The sequence below is a fragment of the Hyla sarda genome, chromosome 11 (genome assembly GCF_029499605.1).
Source record: "Hyla sarda isolate aHylSar1 chromosome 11, aHylSar1.hap1, whole genome shotgun sequence".
Taxonomy (NCBI): domain Eukaryota; kingdom Metazoa; phylum Chordata; class Amphibia; order Anura; family Hylidae; genus Hyla; species Hyla sarda.
Genome location: NC_079199.1, coordinates 67482 through 89694, shown reverse-complemented (window position 1 = coordinate 89694; position 22213 = coordinate 67482). Strand labels below are relative to the sequence as shown.

Genomic DNA, 22213 nt, shown 5'->3' with positions numbered 1-22213 from the left:
ACTGCAGGTTATTATACCATCCTCTGTATATTACACTGCAGGTTATTATACCATCCTCTGTATATTACACTGCAGGTTATTATACCATCCTCTGTATATTACACTGCAGGTTATTATACCATCCTCTGTATATTACACTGCAGGTTATTATACCATCCTCTGTATATTACACTGCAGGTTATTATACCATCCTCTGTATCCTCTCTGTATATTACACTGCAGGTTATTATACCATCCTCTGTATCCTTTCTGTATATTACACTGCAGGTTATTATACTATCCTCTGTATATTACACTGCAGGTTATTATACCATCCTCTGTATCCTCTCTGTATATTACACTGCAGGTTATTATACTATCCTCTGTATATTACACTGCAGGTTATCATACCATCCTCTGTATCCTCTCTGTATATTACACTGCAGGTTATTATACCATCCTCTGTATATTACACTGCAGGTTATTATACTATCCTCTGTATATTACACTGCAGGTTATTATACTATCCTCTGTATATTACACTGCAGGTTATCATACCATCCTCTGTATATTACACTGCAGGTTATCATACCATCCTCTGTATCCTCTCTGTATATTACACTGCAGGTTATTATACTATCCTCTGTATATTACACTGCAGGTTATTATACCATCCTCTGTATATTACACTGCAGGTTATTATACCATCCTCTGTATCCTCTCTGTATATTACACTGCAGGTTATTATACCATCCTCTGTATCCTTTCTGTATATTACACTGCAGGTTATTATACCATCCTCTGTATCCTCTCTGTATATTACACTGCAGGTTATTATACTATCCTCTGTATATTACACTGCAGGTTATCATACCATCCTCTGTATCCTCTCTGTATATTACACTGCAGGTTATTATACTATCCTCTGTATATTACACTGCAGGTTATTATACTATCCTCTGTATATTACACTGCAGGTTATCATACCATCCTCTGTATCCTCTCTGTATATTACACTGCAGGTTATTATACTATCCTCTGTATATTACACTGCAGGTTATCATACCATCCTCTGTATATTACACTGCAGGTTATTATACTATCCTCTGTATCCTCTCTGTATATTACACTGCAGGTTATTATACTATCCTCTGTATATTACACTGCAGGTTATCATACCATCCTCTGTATATTACACTGCAGGTTATTATACCATCCTCTGTATCCTCTCTGTATATTACACTGCAGGTTATTATACCATCCTCTGTATATTACACTGCAGGTTATTATACTATCCTCTGTATCCTCTCTGTATATTACACTGCAGGTTATTATACTATCCTCTGTATATTACACTGCAGGTTATCATACCATCCTCTGTATATTACACTGCAGGTTATTATACCATCCTCTGTATCCTCTCTGTATATTACACTGCAGGTTATTATACCATCCTCTGTATATTACACTGCAGGTTATTATACCATCCTCTGTATATTACACTGCAGGTTATCATACCATCCTCTGTATCCTCTCTGTATATTATACTGCAGGTTATTATACTATGAATCCTTTCTGTATATTACACTGCAGGTTATTATACCATACTCTGTATATCACACTGCAGGTTATTATACCATCCTCTGTATATTACACTGAAGGTTATTATACCATCCTCTGTATATTACACTGCAGGTTATTATACCATCCTCTGTATATTACACTGCAGGTTATTATACTATCCTCTGTATCCTCTCTGTATATTACACTGCAGGTTATTATACTATACTCTGTATATTACACTGCAGGTTATTATACCATCCTCTGTATATTACACTGCAGGTTATCATACCATCCTCTGTATATTACACTGCAGGTTATTATACCATCCTCTGTATATTACACTGCAGGTTATTATACCATCCTCTGTATATTACACTGCAGGTTATTATATCATCCTCTGTATCCTCTCTGTATATTATACTGCAGGTTATTATACTATGAATCCTTTCTGTATATTACACTCCAGGTTTGTATACTATACTCTGTATATCACACTACCCCTCAAACGTCTCTCTGAGCTGCGTCTACCAGGTCTTGGCTGTACAGAACCTATAGACGTCATCTGGACATGTTTCCTCTTTTGTATTACACATTGGTGACTTTATTTTCGGGAATATTAGAGGAATTAAGGAGAAGAGGCGGCCCCCGGCACAGATAGGGTTACAGCCGGAGCGTGGGGGGTCTCAATCCCCCTGCACAATCTGTGTATATTCAGAGGGGTCTAATTTGCAAGCAAATTGCCACAGTCACATCCTTATGTAAATCAGTCTCCTTACGGTACGGGCTGACGGAGGAGCATAAGTGTTCAGCTGCCTGAGGCGGAGAGTCTGTCAGGAAGACAGAACAGAGTCAGGACACACCTGCTCCACACCTCACAGTCACCTTCATCCAGAGTGTCAGCTCATAGGGCCATTACCTCTATGCATAGAGACAGATCCCAGCAGGACGAAGGGGTATTGTTCTGTTATTATTATAGATCTACATAGTACAAAGATGAAGCCTGCCCGAATGATGGAGAGAGGGCGAGCTGCCACCGGTGACCTGGAGCCCAAACTGTGTCCACATCACCCCGCAGCCCAGGAGCCCACTCATTTATGGCCAGACAATGCAATCTCATCTACAGCAGACTACAAATCACAGCCGATCCTCCCTGACCCCATCTGTATAAGGATGAATTGTTTACTTGTATTAATGGGCACTAGAGATCATTTACTATAAGAGGCTCAGAAAATAGTATCAATCCGGAGCCATAATAATATACAGAGAGAAAGCAGCACTCCAGAAGAAAAAAAGAGCACGGGTGCCTACTGTGTCAGGTCCAGGTTGGGGACCCCTCCAAAACACAAAGCAAAATGGACCTTACAGACAGATGACCAAATTCTACACACATCACACAATATATGTCAGGTTACACACACAAAATAAAATCAATCATATACAAGGAGTGAAATATATATATATATCACATACATACAATCCATACAAAGACATCAAAACAAATAAGATCAGAAGTTATGTGTAATAATGTGAAATGACACAGGGAAAAAGTAATGAACACATGAAGAAATAGAGAGTCACAAGACACATCTCATAGTGGGGAAAAGTCACACAAGACACATCTCATGGTGGGGAAAAGTCACAAGACACATCTCATGGTGGGGAAAAGTCACACAGGACATCTCATAGTGGGGAAAAGTCACACAAGATACATCTCATGGTGGAGAAAAGTCACACAAGACACATCTCATGGTGGAGAAAAGTCACACAAGACACATATCATTGGTGGGGAAAAGTCACACAAGACACATCTCATGGTGGAGAAAAGTCACACAAGACACATCTCATGGAGGAGAAAAGTCACAAGACACATCTCATGGTGGAGAAAAGTCACACAAGACACATATCATTGGTGGGGAAAAGTCACACAAGACACATCTCATGGTGGAGAAAAGTCACACAAGACACATCTCATGGTGGGGAAAAGTCACACAAGACACATCTCATGGTGGGGAAAAGTCACATAAGACACATATCATGGTGGGGAAAAGTCACACAAGACACATCATGGTGGGGAAAAGTCACACAAGACACATCTCATGGTGGGGAAAAGTCACACAAGACACATCTCATGGTGGGGAAAAGTCACACAAGACATATCTCATGGTGGAGAAAAGTCACACAAGACACATCTCATGGAGGAGAAAAGTCACACAAGACACATCTCATGGAGGAGAAAAGTCACACAAGACATCTCATGGAGGAGAAAAGTCACACAAGACACATCTCATGGTGGAGAAAAGTCACACAGGACATCTCATAGTGGGGAAAAGTCACACAAGACACATCTCATGGTGGGGAAAAGTCACACAAGACACATCTCATGGTGGGGAAAAGTCACACAGGACATCTCATAGTGGGGAAAAGTCACACAAGACACATCTCATGGTGGAGAAAAGTCACACAGGACATCTCATAGTGGGGAAAAGTCACACAAGACACATCTCATGGTGGGGAAAAGTCACACAAGACACATCTCATGGTGGGGAAAAGTCACACAGGACACATCTCATGGTGGAGAAAAGTCACACAAGACACATCTCATGGAGGAGAAAAGTCACACAAGACACATCTCATGGTGGAGAAAAGTCACACAAGACACATCTCATGGTGGGGAAAAGTCACACGAGACATCTCATGGAGGAGAAAAGTCACACAAGACACATCTCATGGTGGGGAAAAGTCACACAAGACACATCTCATGGTGGGGAAAAGTCACACAAGACACATCTCATAGTGGGGAAAAGTCACACAAGACACATCTCATGGTGGGGAAAAGTCACACAAGACACATCTCATGGAGGAGAAAAGTCACACGAGACATCTCATGGTGGAGAAAAGTCACACAAGACACATCTCATGGTGGAGAAAAGTCACACAAGACACATCTCATGGTGGAGAAAAGTCACACAAGACATATCTCATGGAGGAGAAAAGTCACACAAGACACATCTCATGGTGGGGAAAAGTCACATAAGACACATATCATGGTGGGGAAAAGTCACACAAGACACATCATGGTGGGGAAAAGTCACACAAGACACATCTCATGGTGGGGAAAAGTCACACAAGACACATCTCATGGTGGAGAAAAGTCACACAAGACACATCTCATGGTGGGGAAAAGTCACACAAGACACATCTCATGGTGGGGAAAAGTCACACAAGACATATCTCATGGAGGAGAAAAGTCACACAAGACACATCTCATGGAGGAGAAAAGTCACACAAGACATCTCATGGAGGAGAAAAGTCACACAAGACACATCTCATGGTGGAGAAAAGTCACACAGGACATCTCATAGTGGGGAAAAGTCACACAAGACACATCTCATGGTGGGGAAAAGTCACACAAGACACATCTCATGGTGGGGAAAAGCAAACAGCTGTCTCCAGACCTTCACAACCTAATTGCTGTAAACATAGCGACGGTGTTGGTTACAGGCACAAAGCTTTTGGTTCTAAGCTTCTGAATACTCCTGTGAGCTCTGTTGGGACATAATACGAAAGTGAAAAGAATCCTTTCACCATAAATTTGCCTTCACGGGGTTAGAAGAATAATCAGATGAGATGTCCAAGAGCCAAGGACACTAATGAAGAACTTAAAGACCTGAAATTAGCAGGTACTGTGATGCACTTCACCGCCATTTGTCTATATGAACGTTCACCACACACCACCATGGCCTGTATGCACACTCGCCACACAAGACGCCATCGTGAATATACAATATAAAGTTTGCTGCACAACATTTGAAAAAGCCGGTGAAATCCTGGAGTATATAGTGCGTTCAGATGAGAGTAGACTGCAAGTATTTGGAGCCATAATACACACCATGTTTGGCCCCGCACATCAACTTAAAAACACCAACAGTGAAGTCTGGAGGTAGGAACTTCACATAATTGAAGGAAGGATGAATGGGCAAATTTATCGAGACATTGTGATGAAAATCTGCTGCATCTACCAGGATGATGATGAAACGGGGATGGACATTTCAGGAGGACAATGATCCCAAACACACAGAAAACTCTCAAATGGTTTCACAGAAAGAAAATAAAGCTGCTAGCTTGGCTACCACATCACATGACTTATATTCCGTTGAAATCTATGTAAAGAACGTACGATCATGATTCATAGAAGAGACCCGCAGAACCTTTAGGATCTGAAGACTGTTTGTGTGGAGGAAGGGGCCAGAATCCCCCCAGAGCAATGCATGCTATTAGTTTCTCGGAAACGTGTCGGCTTCTACAAGTGATGATTTTTTTAATTTTTTTTTTTTACAAGATGTTCAATAGAGTTTAAAAATGTTAGGTATCCTGGATATGGAATTCTCTGAATTTGTTCTTAAAATCTCCTGTTCATGAGAGTCCCACAGAGGCAAAGTGTGAACCTGTGATTCTTTTTGACAGTTCGTTGTTGTCTGTGGAATCATGGGTACTGCCATACCCACATATGCCTTTTCCTGTGTATAACGTTATGCTTCTGGTGTTACCGTTTTATATTATAAAATTTGTGAAAATCAATAAACAAAGTTTAAAGAAAAAAAATTACTTTTCTGTGCAATATTGAGTGGTTGTCTCGAAGAGGTTTCACTGTATTTAGAATAACCTGATCCCTGTAGTTTCCTTCATCTTTTATAAATGTGAAGACACGCAGTGAACCCCATACTCACACTTACATGTAATGTTGGACTTTAAGGTGGCGCCCACTCACTGCCGCTTCTTACCATATAATCCTAGACACTTTGCCCACTAGCAATGTGAGCTGAACATGTAACAGCACGACATGAGAAGAATTACAGGTGATACACCATGCACAGACACACAGTAATAAACAGGTCATCTACCTTTACTTCTCCCTACAGCCGGCAGGTGGAATCCAGGAGAGCAGGAGGGGGGTCAGAAAGAGGGCACGTCAGACACAACATTTTAGGCAGCATGCTCCAAAATGTGACAAAATCCAAATGATGTATGTTGAAAGAAAGGGGAAACGCCAACACAGCACACAACACATGTCCAGCAACGATCAGGCCCACAGCACGGACCACAGACTGTGGCTTCATGACATCATTCATTTATAGTGACATCACCGAGGTGCGGAGTGATCTCACTGTTGACATGTGAGGTATTCCTCCGCAGTTTCGTGGAGTAGTCACTGACTCGTCAGTGTTCAGACATACAGTAGATCAGCAGCCAGACATTCCAAGGACACTAATAGGAGAATGTCTGTTCACCCTTCCCTTTCTAACCCTGAAGGAGTCCGTGCTGTGTAACCCATCAACCATTGCAGTGGTGTAAGGATATGAGGGGACGGTAACAGGGACATCAATAGCCCCAGACAACACCCCCACTGGTAACACACACAACCCATGGATGGATGAATAGTGTATGATTTAACAAAGATAGGAAAATTCCAAAAAGTCAAGGTGTGATGGACACAAAAAATAAAAATAAAAAAGGGAAATAAAAATAGAAGAAAATCAGACAGTCAGGTGGGAGAGCATACCTTGGTCATCAACCATCAGATTGGCCAGTCCTTGAGATAGAGAGATAGAGAAAGCAAAAAAGAGTAAACAAAGTTACACACAGGTCTACAATACCCCGACACAGGGGATTGTGGAGTCACATACTTAAGACACAAGTATGGCATCTTCATTGCACGCTATCGCAGCTTTCTAACCCATGCAGGAAAGCTGGCCTTGAGGTAGAGGAGGATAGTATGTGGGCGCTCTATAGAACACCTGACTAAACTCATCAAAGTCGTTGGCTAAATCGGGGGGGGGGGGGGGTCACTGACGTGGACTAAACCAAGGGGGCAGGCATCACTGTCATGGGCTATACTGGAGGGCAGCCATCACAGACATGGGCTATACTGGAGGGCAGGCATCACGGACATGGGCTATACTGGAGGGCAGGCATCACTGTCATGGGCTATACTGGAGGGCAGCCATCACTGTCATGGGCTATACTGGAGGGCAGCCATCACTGTCATGGGCTATACTGGTGGGCAGCCATCACTGTCATGGGCTATACTGGAGGGCAGGCATCACGGTCATGGGCTATACTGGAGGGCAGGCATCACGGGGGGTCACTGACGTGGACTAAACCAAGGGGGCAGGCATCACTGTCATGGGCTATACTGGAGGGCAGCCATCACAGACATGGGCTATACTGGAGGGCAGGCATCACGGACATGGGCTATACTGGAGGGCAGCCATCACGGACATGGGCTATACTGGAGGGCAGCCATCACTGTCATGGGCTATACTGGAGGGCAGCCATCACTGTCATGGGCTATACTGGAGGGCAGCCATCACTGTCATGGGCTATACTGGTGGGCAGCCATCACTGTCATGGGCTACACTGGAGGGCAGGCATCACGGTCATGGGCTATACTGGAGGGCAGACATCACGGTCATGGGCTATACTGGAGGGCAGCCATCACGGTCATGGGCTATACTGGAGGGCAAGCATCACTGTCATGGGCTATACTGGAGGGCAGGCATCACTGTCATGGGCTATACTGGAGGGCAGGCATCACTGTCATGGGCTATACTGGAGGGCAAGCATCACGGTCATGGGCTATACTGGAGGGCAAGCATCACGGTCATGGGCTATACTGGAGGGCAAGCATCACTGTCATGGGCTATACTGGAGGGCAAGCATCACGGTCATGGGCTATACTGGAGGGCAGGCATCACTGTCATGGGCTATAATGGAGGGCAGACATTACTGTAGTGGGCTAAAATGGGGGAGCAGGCACTGTAGTGGGCTAAAATGGGGGAGCAGGCACTGTAGTGGGCTAAAATGGGGGAGCAGGCATCACTGTAGTGGGCTAAAATGGGGGAGCAGGCATCACTGTAGTGGGCTAAAATGGGGGAGCAGGCATCACTGTAGTGGGCTAAACCAGGAGGGCAGGCATCACTGACGTGGGGCCATGGGAGACGCTCTTGTGCGCATGAGTAGTTTGAGCATTGGAGCCATGAAGAGTCTACCTCCGTGAAGCACAGAGCTCTGCTAAGGGATGAATACTGGCAATAATACACTACACAGTACCAGGCCTTAGACAATATGGACACTCACCTGGAATGTCATTGACATCTAATGTTGCATTGAGAGAAGGGAAGGAAAGAGAGAGAGACAGAGAGATCAGGCAGTGATCACACAGAACCAACGTTGCATGGAGCAGGACATCTCATGCAAACTGTATAGACCCCCCCACACCCAACATGCACGCATGCAAGTGACTGTCACTGTGCATGGATGGGAGGTCTCTGTCCATCTGTCCACGGGGAGCAGATCCGCACACACCTGGAAGAATATTTGTTAGAAAATATTCAGGGTTATAAAAATCAGATGAGCAGGAAGGAATCCCCCAGCCCCGGATCCATCTCTGCAGCGTTCTCATTTATTGCCCTTGGATATTACAGAAGTCGTCCCTTATGTGAGGCTGGGTTCACATCACATTTTCAGCCATACGGGACCGTCTGTACTTCATTTCAATGAGCCGACCGTAGTGAAGCGCTGACTCCGGTCGGCTCATTTTTGCCCCATATGCGGTTTTCCCACTGGATCTTAAACTGTGGTCGACCTCGCTTCACTACGGTCGGCTCATTGAAATGAATTACATATGGTATACAGGAGCACCCTGTTTAGCTCCCCACAGCCATATGCGGTCCCGTATGGCTGAAAACGTGATGTGAACCCAGCCTGATACAAGTCCAGACAGGAATAAGATCGGTGATCTCCAACCTGTGGCTACCCAGCTGTTGGAAAACCACAACTCTCAGCATGCCCAGACAGCTGAAAGCTAAAGAATTGTAGCGTTGTAACTGCAGGAGTGCCACAGTTGGATATGACGGAGATGTAGGATACAGAGGAGGCCGGGAATTATTCACATCAGGTAAGTTTACACCTACAGGGGGAGAGTGCTGCTTTGTGTAGTGCAGCTCAGGAGTCATCCTACAGATAATAAAGTGATTATTAGTAGGTCACAGTCTTGTGGTGGTCCCCCGGCTGACCACACGCGATGTCTCACTATAGTGGAGCACGAAGGCTCACAGACGGCACAGTAAATATTTAATCCCGCTGCCTTTCATACCTTTATCCCTGTGTTCCCTGTGACATCTGATCTCACATCCCACACAGCCCGGCGTCCACTTACCCATCATGTTGTCCCCGTTCAAACATCATTAGGAAACATGAGCGCACGGGGCCTGTTAACCTGTTTACTGCCTGCTGCAGGCATCTGGGCCATTTTTCTGTCTCATATCCTAATATCACTGTACAATGTTTTATCACTAGGTTCTGACCTTGCAGCGTGTATATTTAACCCCCTCTACACTTCCCATGTTCAGTGCCCTGGAGCTCCATAATACCTTATAACCTATAAACGTCAATGCTCCTTGTGTGGCCCCTGCAGCCGCTGCTACGTCTGTAATCCAGGAGCACAAGACTTGTGACCCAATTCCTGTCTGCTCTGGTTAATCTGGGAAGGGGGGGGGGGGGTTTCAGCAGGACACAGATGACATTTTCCCAGCCCCCCGGCTAGCGGACTTACCCCTTATACATTTAAGGTTGGTATTTACTATACCTCGTCTTGTTGTATGGATCCACAGGGCACATGTATGTTATGAAGATATCATCCCCCCAAAACACACTGCCCCTGCGGCAGAAGCCATAGCCTCATATGTAGAGTCTATGGATCTACACGGAGAGTCTATGGATCTACACGGAGAGTCTATGGATCTACACGGAGAGTCTATGGATCTATATACAGAGTGTGTGGACACCATACAACGTGGTCCTCACTGATAAAACAGACATAGATTTTGGGGCTCCTGCCTCCTGTTGCAGTCTGGGGGTGGGGGTCCCTCTCTTTCTGACAGCTTCCAGGATGTTTGCACAGAGCGGAGAGCACCCTGGTGGCGCTGAGTGCGGACGGATCATATAACGCACTGGAAACCTGAAGAAAAGGCCAGCGAGTCAGCGGGGTATTAAATATTTACCTCCAGTGGTATCGGGAGCAGAGCAAATTAAGTGCGGAGCCCTGAGGATTAGGAGCCGCTCTGATCTGTATCCACTGTATCCACATCTGATGCTAATTCTGCATTTACACAAGGAAGAAAGGCCACTGTTAACCCTTTACCTGTAATGCTTGGGATGTTTTACAGCTAGCACAGACTTTCAGGGGTCTGACTACAGAACATAGCGAGGAGCAGCCACTGAGGAGAGAAATCATATCCCCCCTGGTCATGTGATGTGTATGGGGGGGGTGACCTCATTACAGGCACAGATGACTTCCTAATCCTCATTATATGTGGGCATCCAAAAACAATCATATAGTGAAGGTTCCCCACACCCCTCATCTTGGGTGCATCCCCTCTGGACACACTGTAACAAACCATTCTGTGATGCAACATTAAGCAGAGACCTTCTCCAATGATCATTTGGGGCAATCTGCTGCCCAGACGGGACCCTGATGGGGTCTGTACCGTGACGTGGGGATGAGATTACTGATGCACAATAGCACCATTAACCCCTCTGCTGCCAGACTACACCACTGCTATGTAAGGAAAGGGGGGACTAAAATATAGGATTAGTAAGGAATGCTGGGAAACATGAGAGACAAGATGTGATGAATAATCTCTCCATAGAGAAGATACATTGGGCTCCTGGGACCTGTAAGATGGGAAGACATGAACCTTCACAGTCACAAACAAAGTCCATCCAAAACTTATTCCTAAAAAGAAAAACATCAGCATTAGTACATAAGAAGTTAACACAATGGAGAGGACATGTCTGCAGGGTAATCCATTAACCCTCTGTAGTGTCTGGTAAGTGATTCTGCAGCCAGGTACATGACCATGTTATATATGGGAATGTGGACTGTCCAGGACCAGCACCGAGCAGAGGGTTAAAGGAATCATCTAAAACACTGTTCCCCAACCAGTGTGCCTCCAGCTGTTACTACACTACAACTCTCAGCATGTAGAGGGCCACTGATTGGGAAACACTGCTTTATAGAATCCATCACTCCATGTAATAGCAACATAACTATAGATAGAGAATCTACCGAGTAATAAATGAGATATCACAGATCAATGGGGAGATTCATCAAACTCTCTGCACAGAAAAAGTGGCCCGGCAGCTGGAGAACTGGTCCTGTGCACAGTTTTTGATGAATCTCCCCCAATGAGTGGATTATATAGACAAAGTTATAGGGAGGAGACACAGGAGAATACAAGGAAATAGAAGCTACGGCCATAAAGACAGCAGAAAGTCAGCACCAAAACTACCCACAGCGCTGTAAGGGTCCCGTCCCCGGAAATCATAACCATCAGCACTCCCAGTATACGGGGATCAGCCGACTCCATTCACTTACATGGAAGAACTAAGACCCCTAGTGACTCCTTCCCAGACGTAGGCACTATTTCAAAAGTGCAACACTGGGGGGGGGGGGCTCCGTTCAGCCATAGAGAGTCGGCTAGTTACGTTAACAGTATTTAACATTCCATTTTCGGCGGCATGTTGATGATCCGATTAACAGGGGCAGGAACGTAAGTGGTCGTATCCTTAAAGGGGTATTCCGGCCATAAACACCTTATCCCCTATCCAAAGGATGGGGGATAAGATGTCTGATCACGGGGGTCCCGCTGCTGGGCTGCTGCTCTAATCTTGGAAACATGAGTTTCCGGGTCTGGAGACTGGACATCACGCCCCCTCATGATGTCACGCCACACCCCTCCATTCATGTCTATGGGAAGAGACAATGGCCTCCACGCCCCCTCCCATAGACATGAATGTAGGTATAACGTGACATCACAACCATGGCCACCCAAACAGAGCATTCTGAAAATAGCTTTCAGAACACCGGGTGCTGCACGGATATCGCGGGGGGTCCCAGCGGCGGAACCCCCGCGATCAGACATCTTGTCCCCTATCCTTTGGATAGGGGATAAGATGTCTATGGCCAGAATACCCTTTAAATGTATTAGAAACCTGCACTGATGGATTTTCCTAAGGATCGACGTGTGGATTCAGACTTCCCTCCTGAAGTAGAATCCGCAGCTTAAAGTAACATGGGCCGGATTTCCCATCTGTACCTGGGTTTATTACTGTGCGGAAACTTCTCCAATCTCATCCACTTGCTGTATACCCTGCAGATTCCCTCACACATGTTCCCTGCGGATGGTCAGCAGCGTATAGGCCTCATGTGCCCGCACTAGGGATCGACCGATTATCAGTTTGGCCGATATTGATGATTTTCTAAGTTATAGGTATCGGCAATTACTTTGGCGATAATGCGGGCGCTTTAAATCAATGAACTGCAGCGGCTTTTGCGGGGCCAGAGACCGCCGCCCGCTTCTCTCCCCTGCCTGTCCTGTGGTCCTGAGTCCAACAACCGCCGCTGCCGATTGCCTCCCCTCTGGCCAGAGACCGCCGCTGCTGCGCCATTGTCTCCCCCATCCCCGGTTTTATAATTACCTGTTCCCAGGGTCCATGCTACTTCTAGCTCCGGCGGCATCCTGAGCTGTCACTGTGTGGCGGGCCACTGACTGTGACGTTGCGTTGAGGACGTCACTCGTCATTGCGCAGCGCACAGCAACAGCGCAGGACGCCGCAGGAGCCAGAAGTAGCGTGGACCCCGGGAACACATAGTTACAATTATATCCCCAGGCCGGTGACCGGGGACAGCATGCTCCGGCCGCAGGGCAGCAGGGTGCAGGGCCGGGGCAGCAGAGGGGCGGCTGGGGCTGAACTCACTCAACAGCTTCTCCATCTCCATTGTGCAAAGTGGCGGGGTTGGAAACACACACGGCGGGCAGCGGCGGTGGTTGGACCCAGGACAGGCAGGGGGAGAGAAGCGGGCAGCGGCGGTCTATGGCCCCCCAAAAGCCGCTGCAGTTCATTGATTTAAAGCGCCCACATTAAATCATTGATCTGCAGCAGCTTCTGCGGGGCCAGAAACAGTTTATCAGGGTTTTTACCAAGGATATTTTGGGGGGGAATTAAAATGCACGGAATATCGGTATAAGTTATCGACTATCGGACTGAAAGTTCACAGGTTATTGGTATCGGCTCTAAAAAAAAAATCAATATCGGTCGATCCCTAGCCCGCACGCCATAAAGGGAGTTTTATACAGTCATGTGGTAAGAGCAGACCATTATATAGGCGAGGGGAGTTTGGGTGCTCACATATGCCATGGTGATGTCACCTATTTGCCTGCAATAACTGGTGATAAAAAATAAAGTGTTTTAATGCAGCGGCACATGCAGTAAGTATGTATTAACCCTTCATATAGAGGCTAGAAGGAATAACAGGGTCCAGACCGCTCCGATAAGGATTTCAGTCATGTGCACTGCAACATCTCATACAGAATAAAATATTGCCAATACATGAGATGGCATGAAGATGCTGTAGCAGAGAACATATGGCACGTGACCATTGAGGCTAAAAAATGTCAGCAGCGGTCACACATTAAGATAACACATCATCGCTGGCCGTCCATAAATACAGACTGGAGGAGGGGAGAGCAGAAGGATTTATTATTTTATAACATTGAGAGGTGTCTAAAGGGGCATAAGGGGCACACTTACCTAAAGGTGCCTGAGGGGGGTACAATTACCTATAGGTGCCCGAGGGGGGTACAATTACCTATAGGTGCCTGAGGGGGGTACAATTACCTATTACCTATAGGTGCCCGATGGGGGGTACAATTACCTATAGGTGCCCGAGGGGGGGTACAATTACCTATAGGTGCCCGAGGGGGGGGTACAATTACCTATAGGTGCCCGAGGGGGGGGGGGGGTACAATTACCTATAGGTGCCCGAGGGGGGTACAATTACCTATAGGTGCCCGAGGGGGGTACAATTACCTATAGGTGCCCGAGGGGGGTACAATTACCTATAGGTTCCCGAGGGGGGTACAATTACCTATAGGTGCCCGAGGGGGCACAATTACCTATAGGGGCCCGAGGGGGCACAATTACCTATAGGGGCCCGAGGGGGGTACAATCACCTATAGGTGCCCGAGGGGGGTACAATCACCTATAGGTGCCTGAGGGGGTACAATTACCTATAGGGGCCCAAGGGGGGTACAATTACCTATAGGTGCCCGAGGGGGGTACAATTACCTATAGGTGCCCGAGGGGGGTACAATTACCTATAGGTGCCCGAGGGGGGTACAATTACCTATAGGTGCCCGAGGGAGGTACAATTACCTATAGGTGTATGAGGGGCACGTTTACCTAGGTCAGTTACGACAGTGTTGTTCAGTGTTGTTATTGGTCGTGTCATGTGCAAAGAAGAAACACGATACAAACACATTTCACCTGTACAAACCGTGCATCCAAAACTGCACCATGAAACAATGGAGCCTGGTGTGACGACTGAGAACGTGACGGCTCCATTTGCCCGTGTGGTCCTCTTATCATAAAGAGTGGAGCGCTGACCATCTGAAGGTACAGTTGCTCCCATATCTTTAACGACCAAGGACGTAAATGTACGTCCTGGTTTGGCAGTACTTCGCGCACCAGGACGTACATTTATGTCCCGTGTATGACCGCGAGCATCGGAGCGGTGCTCGCGTCATACACGGCTATCAGCAGCCGGGGACCCGCCGGTAATGGCCGACATCAGCGATCGTGCAGATGTCCGCCATTAACCCCACAGATGCCGTGATCTGTACAGATCACGGCATCTGCGGCAATGCGCATGATAAAATACATGATCGGATCGCCTGCTGCCGCGGCGATCCGATCATCTGTAATGGCGGACGGAGGTCCCCTCGCCTGCCTCCGTCCGTCTCCCTGGGTCTTCTGCTCTGGTCTGAGATCCAGCAGACCAGAGCAGAAGATCACCGATAATACTGATCAGTGCTGTGTCCTATGCATAGCACTGAACAGTATTAGCAATCAAATGATTGCTATAGATAGTCCCCTATGGGGACATAAGTGTAAAAAAAAAAAAAGTTAAAAAATTGAAAAATAAAAAAGTAAAAAAGTGAAAAATCCCCTCCCCCAATAAAAATCTAAATTGTCAGTTTTTCCCATTTTATGCCCAAAAATCGTAAAAACTTTATTTTTTAAAAACATATTTGGTATCGCCGCATGTGTAAATGTCCGAACTATCAAAATATAATGTTAATGATCCCGTGTGAATGGTGTAAATGTAAAAAATTTTTTTTAAAGTAAAAAAATGCTGCTTTTTTTATAAAAAATTTTTTTTATAAAAAATGATATAAAAGTTTTACATATGCAAATGTGGTATCGATAAAAAGTACAGATGACGGCGAAAAAATTAGCCCTCATACTGCCCTATATATGGAAAAATGAAAAAAAGTTATAGGTGGTCAAAATAGGCCAATTTTAGATTACTGATTTTGTACAAAAAGTTTTAGATTTTTTTTAAGTGGTACAAAAATATAAAAGTATCTATCCATGGGTATCATTTTAATCGTATTGACCCACAGAATAAAGAGCACGTCATTTTTACCGTAAGTTGTACAGTGTGAAAATGAAACTCTCCAAAATGTGCAAAACTGTGGTTTTCATTTAAATTTCCTCCCTAAAAAAATATTTTTTTGGGGTCCACCATACATTTTATGGTAAAATGAGAGGGTTCATTACAAAGTACAATTGGTCACGGAAAAAACAAGCCCTTATATGGGTCTGTACATGGAAATATAAAATAGTTATGGACTTTAGAAGGAGAGGAGGAAAAAACAAAAATGGTGAAATAAAATGGGCTTGGTCCTTAAGGGGTTACAGCCAAGTTCACAAGTGGAGAAATGTTTTACCAATTTGCATTACAATCCATGTGTTAAAGGGGTACTCCAGTGGAAAAAAAATAATAATAATAATCAACTGGTGCCAGAAAGTTAAACAGATTTGTAAATTACTTCTATTAAAAAATCTTTACCCTTCCAGTACTTTTTAGCAGCTGTATGCTACAGAGGAAATTCTTTTATTTTTGAATTTCTTTTTTGTCCTGTCCACAGTGCTCTCTGCTGACACCTCTGTCCATGTCAGGAACTGTCCAGAGCAGCATAGGCTTGCAATAGTAATTTTCTCCTGCTCTGGACAGTTGCACTGTGGACAAGAAAAAAGAAATTCAAAAAGAAAATAATTTCCTATATTTGCTATAAAGTACTAGAAAGATAAAGATTTTTTAATAGAAGTCATTTACAAATCTGATTAACTTTCTGGCACCAGTTGATTTGAGAATATTTTTTTTTCACCAGAGTACCCCTTTAAATGATTTAAACGCAGGATTGGAAAACATGCAGCATATTCCAAAATACACATAGATGTTACCTGCACTGTAAGCATGCGACCGCTATGACGTGTGTGAACTGGGTCTACAGGAATTCTGACGGATGATGTAAAATGGGGAGCGGTCTGGTGCCAGAAGAAGAAGAAGAAGAGGTCACACTGAGGGGAACATACCAAGTAATGTCCTACTGTGAGAGGAGGCGGTTGTAAGAGGATTTAGGAAAGAACGCATGGAATACACGCACAATCAGGCAGTATATCTTGTGTAGTATGCGTGAAGGTAAAGACGTCCATACACAAGGCTCTGCTAATGCAGTCACTACCACATGGAGTAATGGACACAGTTCACATGAAGCAGAATCTTGGTTCTTTTTCTGCTCCATCTCACATTTCCTTGTTAACCATCTAAGAAGTAAATGTCATAACCTCCCGGGGCAGATTGTGTGCGATTATCTTCACCGCAGCAAGCATCTGAAATCTCAGTAAATAAGAAAGCAGACAGTATCAGTCAGTGTAAGACAATCCCTGGACGCTCGGGAGACAACATGCTCGCTCTTATCTCAAGAACACAACATGGCGGCTGCAGCGGTAAGGCTTCCTCACCCGTGGCCCATATTTGTCCACAATTCCCTGATTTCAGCAGCTTCAGCAAACCACTAAATGGGCTAGAAAGCGAAGCGTTGTGAGCAGGCGGTGCTGTTTATAGCCACTTTATGGGGGTTACCTTATTAAAGTAGTAAAACTTATCATCTATTCATAGGAAAGGTGATACATATCAGATCAATTGGGGGCGACCCCTGGAACTGACCACAAGAACAGGGATCATGATCCCACTCCACTCATAATGTATGGGACTGAGGATGAAGATACAGAACTCTGCTATCCTCTGCACTCCACAAAGGACCCCGCTTCTCAAGAACCGTTTCAATCCTGTGAACAGGTCATAAATTCCATCTTGTAAAAATCACAAAGTTTGACCATTCCTAAAGGGGTACTCCAGTGGAACACTTTCTTTTTTTAAATGAACTGGTGCCAGAAAGTTAAACAGATTTGTAAATTACTTCTATTGAAAAAATCTTAATCCTTTTAGTACTTATTAGCAGCTATATGCTACAGAGGAAATTCTTTACTTTTTGAATTTCTTTTTTGTCTTGTCCACAGTGCTCACTGCTGACACCTCTGTCCGTGTCAGGAACTGTCCATAGCAGCATAGGTTTGCTATGGGGATTTTCTCCTGCTCTGGACAGTTCTTGATATGGGCATCAGGTGTCAGCAGAGAGCACTGTGGACAACACAAAAAAGAAATTAAAAAAATAAAGATTTCTTCTGTAGCAAACAGCTGCTAAAAAGTACTGAAAGGATTAAGATTTTTTTAATAGAAGTAATTTACAAATCTGTTTAACTTTCAGGCACCAGTTCATTTAAAAAAAATAAAAAATAAAAGTTTTCCACCGGAGTACCCCTTTAAAGACACGATAGATGGGTTGTTGTTTTCCCTGGCAAAATCATTCTCTTGCTGGGTAAAAGGGGGGATGCGCCAGATTTGAGCCTCCCCATTGTCTGGGATGAGACAATCTTTAATAGCAACTAACTTCTGCAGATTTTGATATAAAATGCAAAAAATTAGATGTGCACCGGAATCTATCCTCCTCAAGTCTGCCGCAAATTTGTAAACCCCATTCTCTAACATTATACTTATTGTAGATTCTTTATCCCCCTCATATAAGGCTGACAGCAGAATGTTACATGTTTATAAAGCCCGCTTACCTTCAGAGCAGAACTTTCCCACATAGCCAGTTGCTGTGCAGTCACAGGTGGGCTCCCCATCGAGCAGGAGACAAGCTCCCCCGTTCTCACACGGGTTATCAGTGCACAGCCCCTCCAGATCTAATCGAACTCCATGACTCCCAAGAAGCCTTGGCTCAGAGTTGCCATACTTGAGGTCCTGTAAGTATCCAGAGAACATGGGTATGTCCCTGACCGTACTTTGAGTCAGAGCATCGGGGCGGATATCCCCAGGCACGCCACCTACGAAGAGGTCACTAACAATATTCATGCTCTGCCTCTGTGGTCGGACCTCTGCAGGAATAGCCTCCCCATCTAGAACCATTGTGGTCCTCAGCCTATTCCGACTGACCATAAGAAAGTGCCAGAGGCCATCATTCACCTTCTTATCACTTAGAACCGTGGTTTCTGCACAATCGATGCTGAAGTGCAGCTGAACTCTGCCATCCGCCAGAGAGAGGCAGAGGAAGTCACATATGCCACCATCGTCGAAGTAGATCAGAAGGCCGGTGGAAACGTTGGTCCTGAGCTGGAAGCTGAGGTCACTGCGGGTGCTGGCATCCCAGCGCAGGTAGCGGGCCCACTGGTTGGGAAGTCCCATGAACTCAAGGCCTAAACTTAAGCCTAAGACAGAGCCCAGGAGAAAGCTTAGATGAAGAGTGAGGCTGAAAGAGCAAAGGCCAGAGGACATGGTGATGTGAAGAAGGACACAGGAAAAAGAAAAGAAGAGTGAATGAAAGAAAAATCCAGGGTCTTCAGAAAGCAGCACAGGATGAAGTCTTCTCCAGCAGAACAGTCTTCTCTCACAGCTTCTGGAGAACAAGAGGTTGTGCAGAAAAACTGTTCTAGGTCTTCAGAGTGTTATCAATCCACATTCACATCTATGGAGAGAAGCAGAGACATGTGTTAGACGGTCCCCGAACAATCCCATCCTGGACCAAGAAAACACCATGCAAACTAGACAGGAGCAACTCTGGACACAAGATGCCAAAACATTAGCCTTCCAGCAGATACAGGAGCATGACGGAGACCCTATACAGACTGTCAGACACATCTCCAAAAGGTCAGATCAGAGGAAGAAGAGGAGGTGCGCACCCCAAAAATACAGTATATGTCTCAATAACATCATCTGACTGATCCATCCATCTTTTCTGGTTCTCCCGTTGCCTAACAAACTAAACTGTTCACCACAACATACAAGGCTGTCCACAACCTGCGCCCCCCCCCACCATACATCTCGGACCTGATCCCCTTGATACCCACCATCAAAACCTTAAAAAGAAACAGACCCATCACTACAAGCAAGCCTATGAGCTACAGGAACCCCATTGGCACAGCACTATGGAGGGCTTACAGATAACCAGCTCCCCTTGCAGACTGTACGCCCTCACAGGCAGGGTCCTCTCTCCCTCTATATCAGTCTGTCATTTACAGTGTGTATGTTAGCCCTTATTAAATATAAAGGGACCTGGAATCAATAATATTGAGTATACCTGAGACTACCATATGCCTCATCTCTAGCCACACAATGTAACTCAAACCCAACAGTGATGAAGAAGGACTGATGACATAATGAGAGGTCTGCTGGAGGGGGACACATCCCCGGTGGTCATCCCCACATCTACACCCTGCTGACTGACCTCCCGCCCCACGTCTACACCCTGCTGACTGACCTCCCGCCCCACGTCTACACCCTGCTGACTGACCTCCCGCCCCACGTCTACACCCTGCTGACTGACCTCCCTCCCCACATCTACACCCTGCTGACTGACCTCCCGCCCCACGTCTACACCCTGCTGACTGACCTCCCGCCCCACGTCTACACCCTGCTGACTGACCTCCCGCCCCACGTCTACACCCTGCTGACTGACCTCCCGCCCCACGTCTACACCCTGCTGACTGACCTCCCGCCCCACGTCTACACCCTGCTGACTGACCTCCCGCCCCACGTCTACACCCTGCTGACTGACCTCCCGCCCCACGTCTACACCCTGCTGACTGACCTCCCGCCCCACGTCTACACCCTGCTGACTGACCTCCCGCCCCACGTCTACACCCTGCTGACTGACCTCCCGCCCCACGTCTACACCCTGCTGACTGACCTCCCTCCCCACATCTACACCCTGCTGACTGACCTCCCGCCCCACGTCTACACCCTGCTGACTGACCTCCCGCCCCACGTCTACACCCTGCTGACTGACCTCCCGCCCCACGTCTACACCCTGCTGACTGACCTCCCGCCCCACGTCTACACCCTGCTGACTGACCTCCCGCCCCACATCTACACCCTGCTGACTGACCTCCCGCCCCACGTCTACACCCTGCTGACTGACCTCCCGCCCCACGTCTACACCCTGCTGACTGACCTCCCGCCCCACGTCTACACCCTGCTGACTGACCTCCCGCCCCACGTCTACACCCTGCTGACTGACCTCCCTCCCCACATCTACACCCTGCTGACTGACCTCCCTCCCCACATCTACACCCTGCTGACTGACCTCCCGCCCCACATCTACACCCTGCTGACTGACCTCCCGCCCCACGTCTACACCCTGCTGACTGACCTCCCGCCCCACATCTACACCCTGCTGACTGACCTCCCACCCCACATCTACACCCTGCTGACTGACCTCCCACCCCACATCTACACCCTGCTGACTGACCTCCCACCCCACATCTACACCCTGCTGACTGACCTCCCGCCCCACGTCTACACCCTGCTGACTGACCTCCCGCCCCACATCTACACCCTGCTGACTGACCTCCCTCCCCACATCTACACCCTGCTGACTGACCTCCCGCCCCACATCTACACCCTGCTGACTGACCTCCCGCCCCACGTCTACACCCTGCTGACTGACCTCCCGCCCCACATCTACACCCTGCTGACTGACCTCCCACCCCACATCTACACCCTGCTGACTGACCTCCCTCCCCACATCTACACCCTGCTGACTGACCTCCCGCCCCACGTCTACACCCTGCTGACTGACCTCCCACCCCACATCTACACCCTGCTGACTGACCTCCCGCCCCACGTCTACACCCTGCTGACTGACCTCCCGCCCCACATCTACACCCTGCTGACTGACCTCCCGCCCCACGTCTACACCCTGCTGACTGACCTCCCGCCCCACATCTACACCCTGCTGACTGACCTCCCTCCCCACATCTACACCCTGCTGACTGACCTCCCGCCCCACGTCTACACCCTGCTGACTGACCTCCCGCCCCACGTCTACACCCTGCTGACTGACCTCCCGCCCCACGTCTACACCCTGCTGACTGACCTCCCTCCCCACGTCTACACCCTGCTGACTGACCTCCCGCCCCACGTCTACACCCTGCTGACTGACCTCCCGCCCCACATCTACACCCTGCTGACTGACCTCCCGCCCCACATCTACACCCTGCTGACTGACCTCCCGCCCCACGTCTACACCCTGCTGACTGACCTCCCGCCCCACGTCTACACCCTGCTGACTGACCTCCCGCCCCACGTCTACACCCTGCTGACTGACCTCCCGCCCCACATCTACACCCTGCTGACTGACCT

At 47.0% G+C, this 22213-nt stretch overlaps 1 protein-coding gene across 4 annotated transcripts in view; it reads right to left on the bottom strand.

Annotated features, from left to right (window-relative positions):
- NRXN3 (neurexin 3) overlaps positions 1-22213 on the bottom strand; it is a 504944-nt gene that overhangs the window by 447015 nt on the left and 35716 nt on the right. For all 4 annotated transcript variants that reach the window (XM_056546700.1, XM_056546697.1, XM_056546699.1 and 1 more), the window contains exons 2-5: positions 18640-19538; positions 8680-8697; positions 7103-7132; positions 6444-6455 (exon numbers count right to left, since the gene is read on the bottom strand). In XM_056546700.1, coding sequence (XP_056402675.1) covers positions 6444-6455; positions 7103-7132; positions 8680-8697; positions 18640-19348 — 769 coding nt within the window. In that variant the 5' untranslated portion in view covers positions 19349-19538. The remainder of the gene's footprint in view (positions 1-6443; positions 6456-7102; positions 7133-8679; positions 8698-18639; positions 19539-22213) is intronic.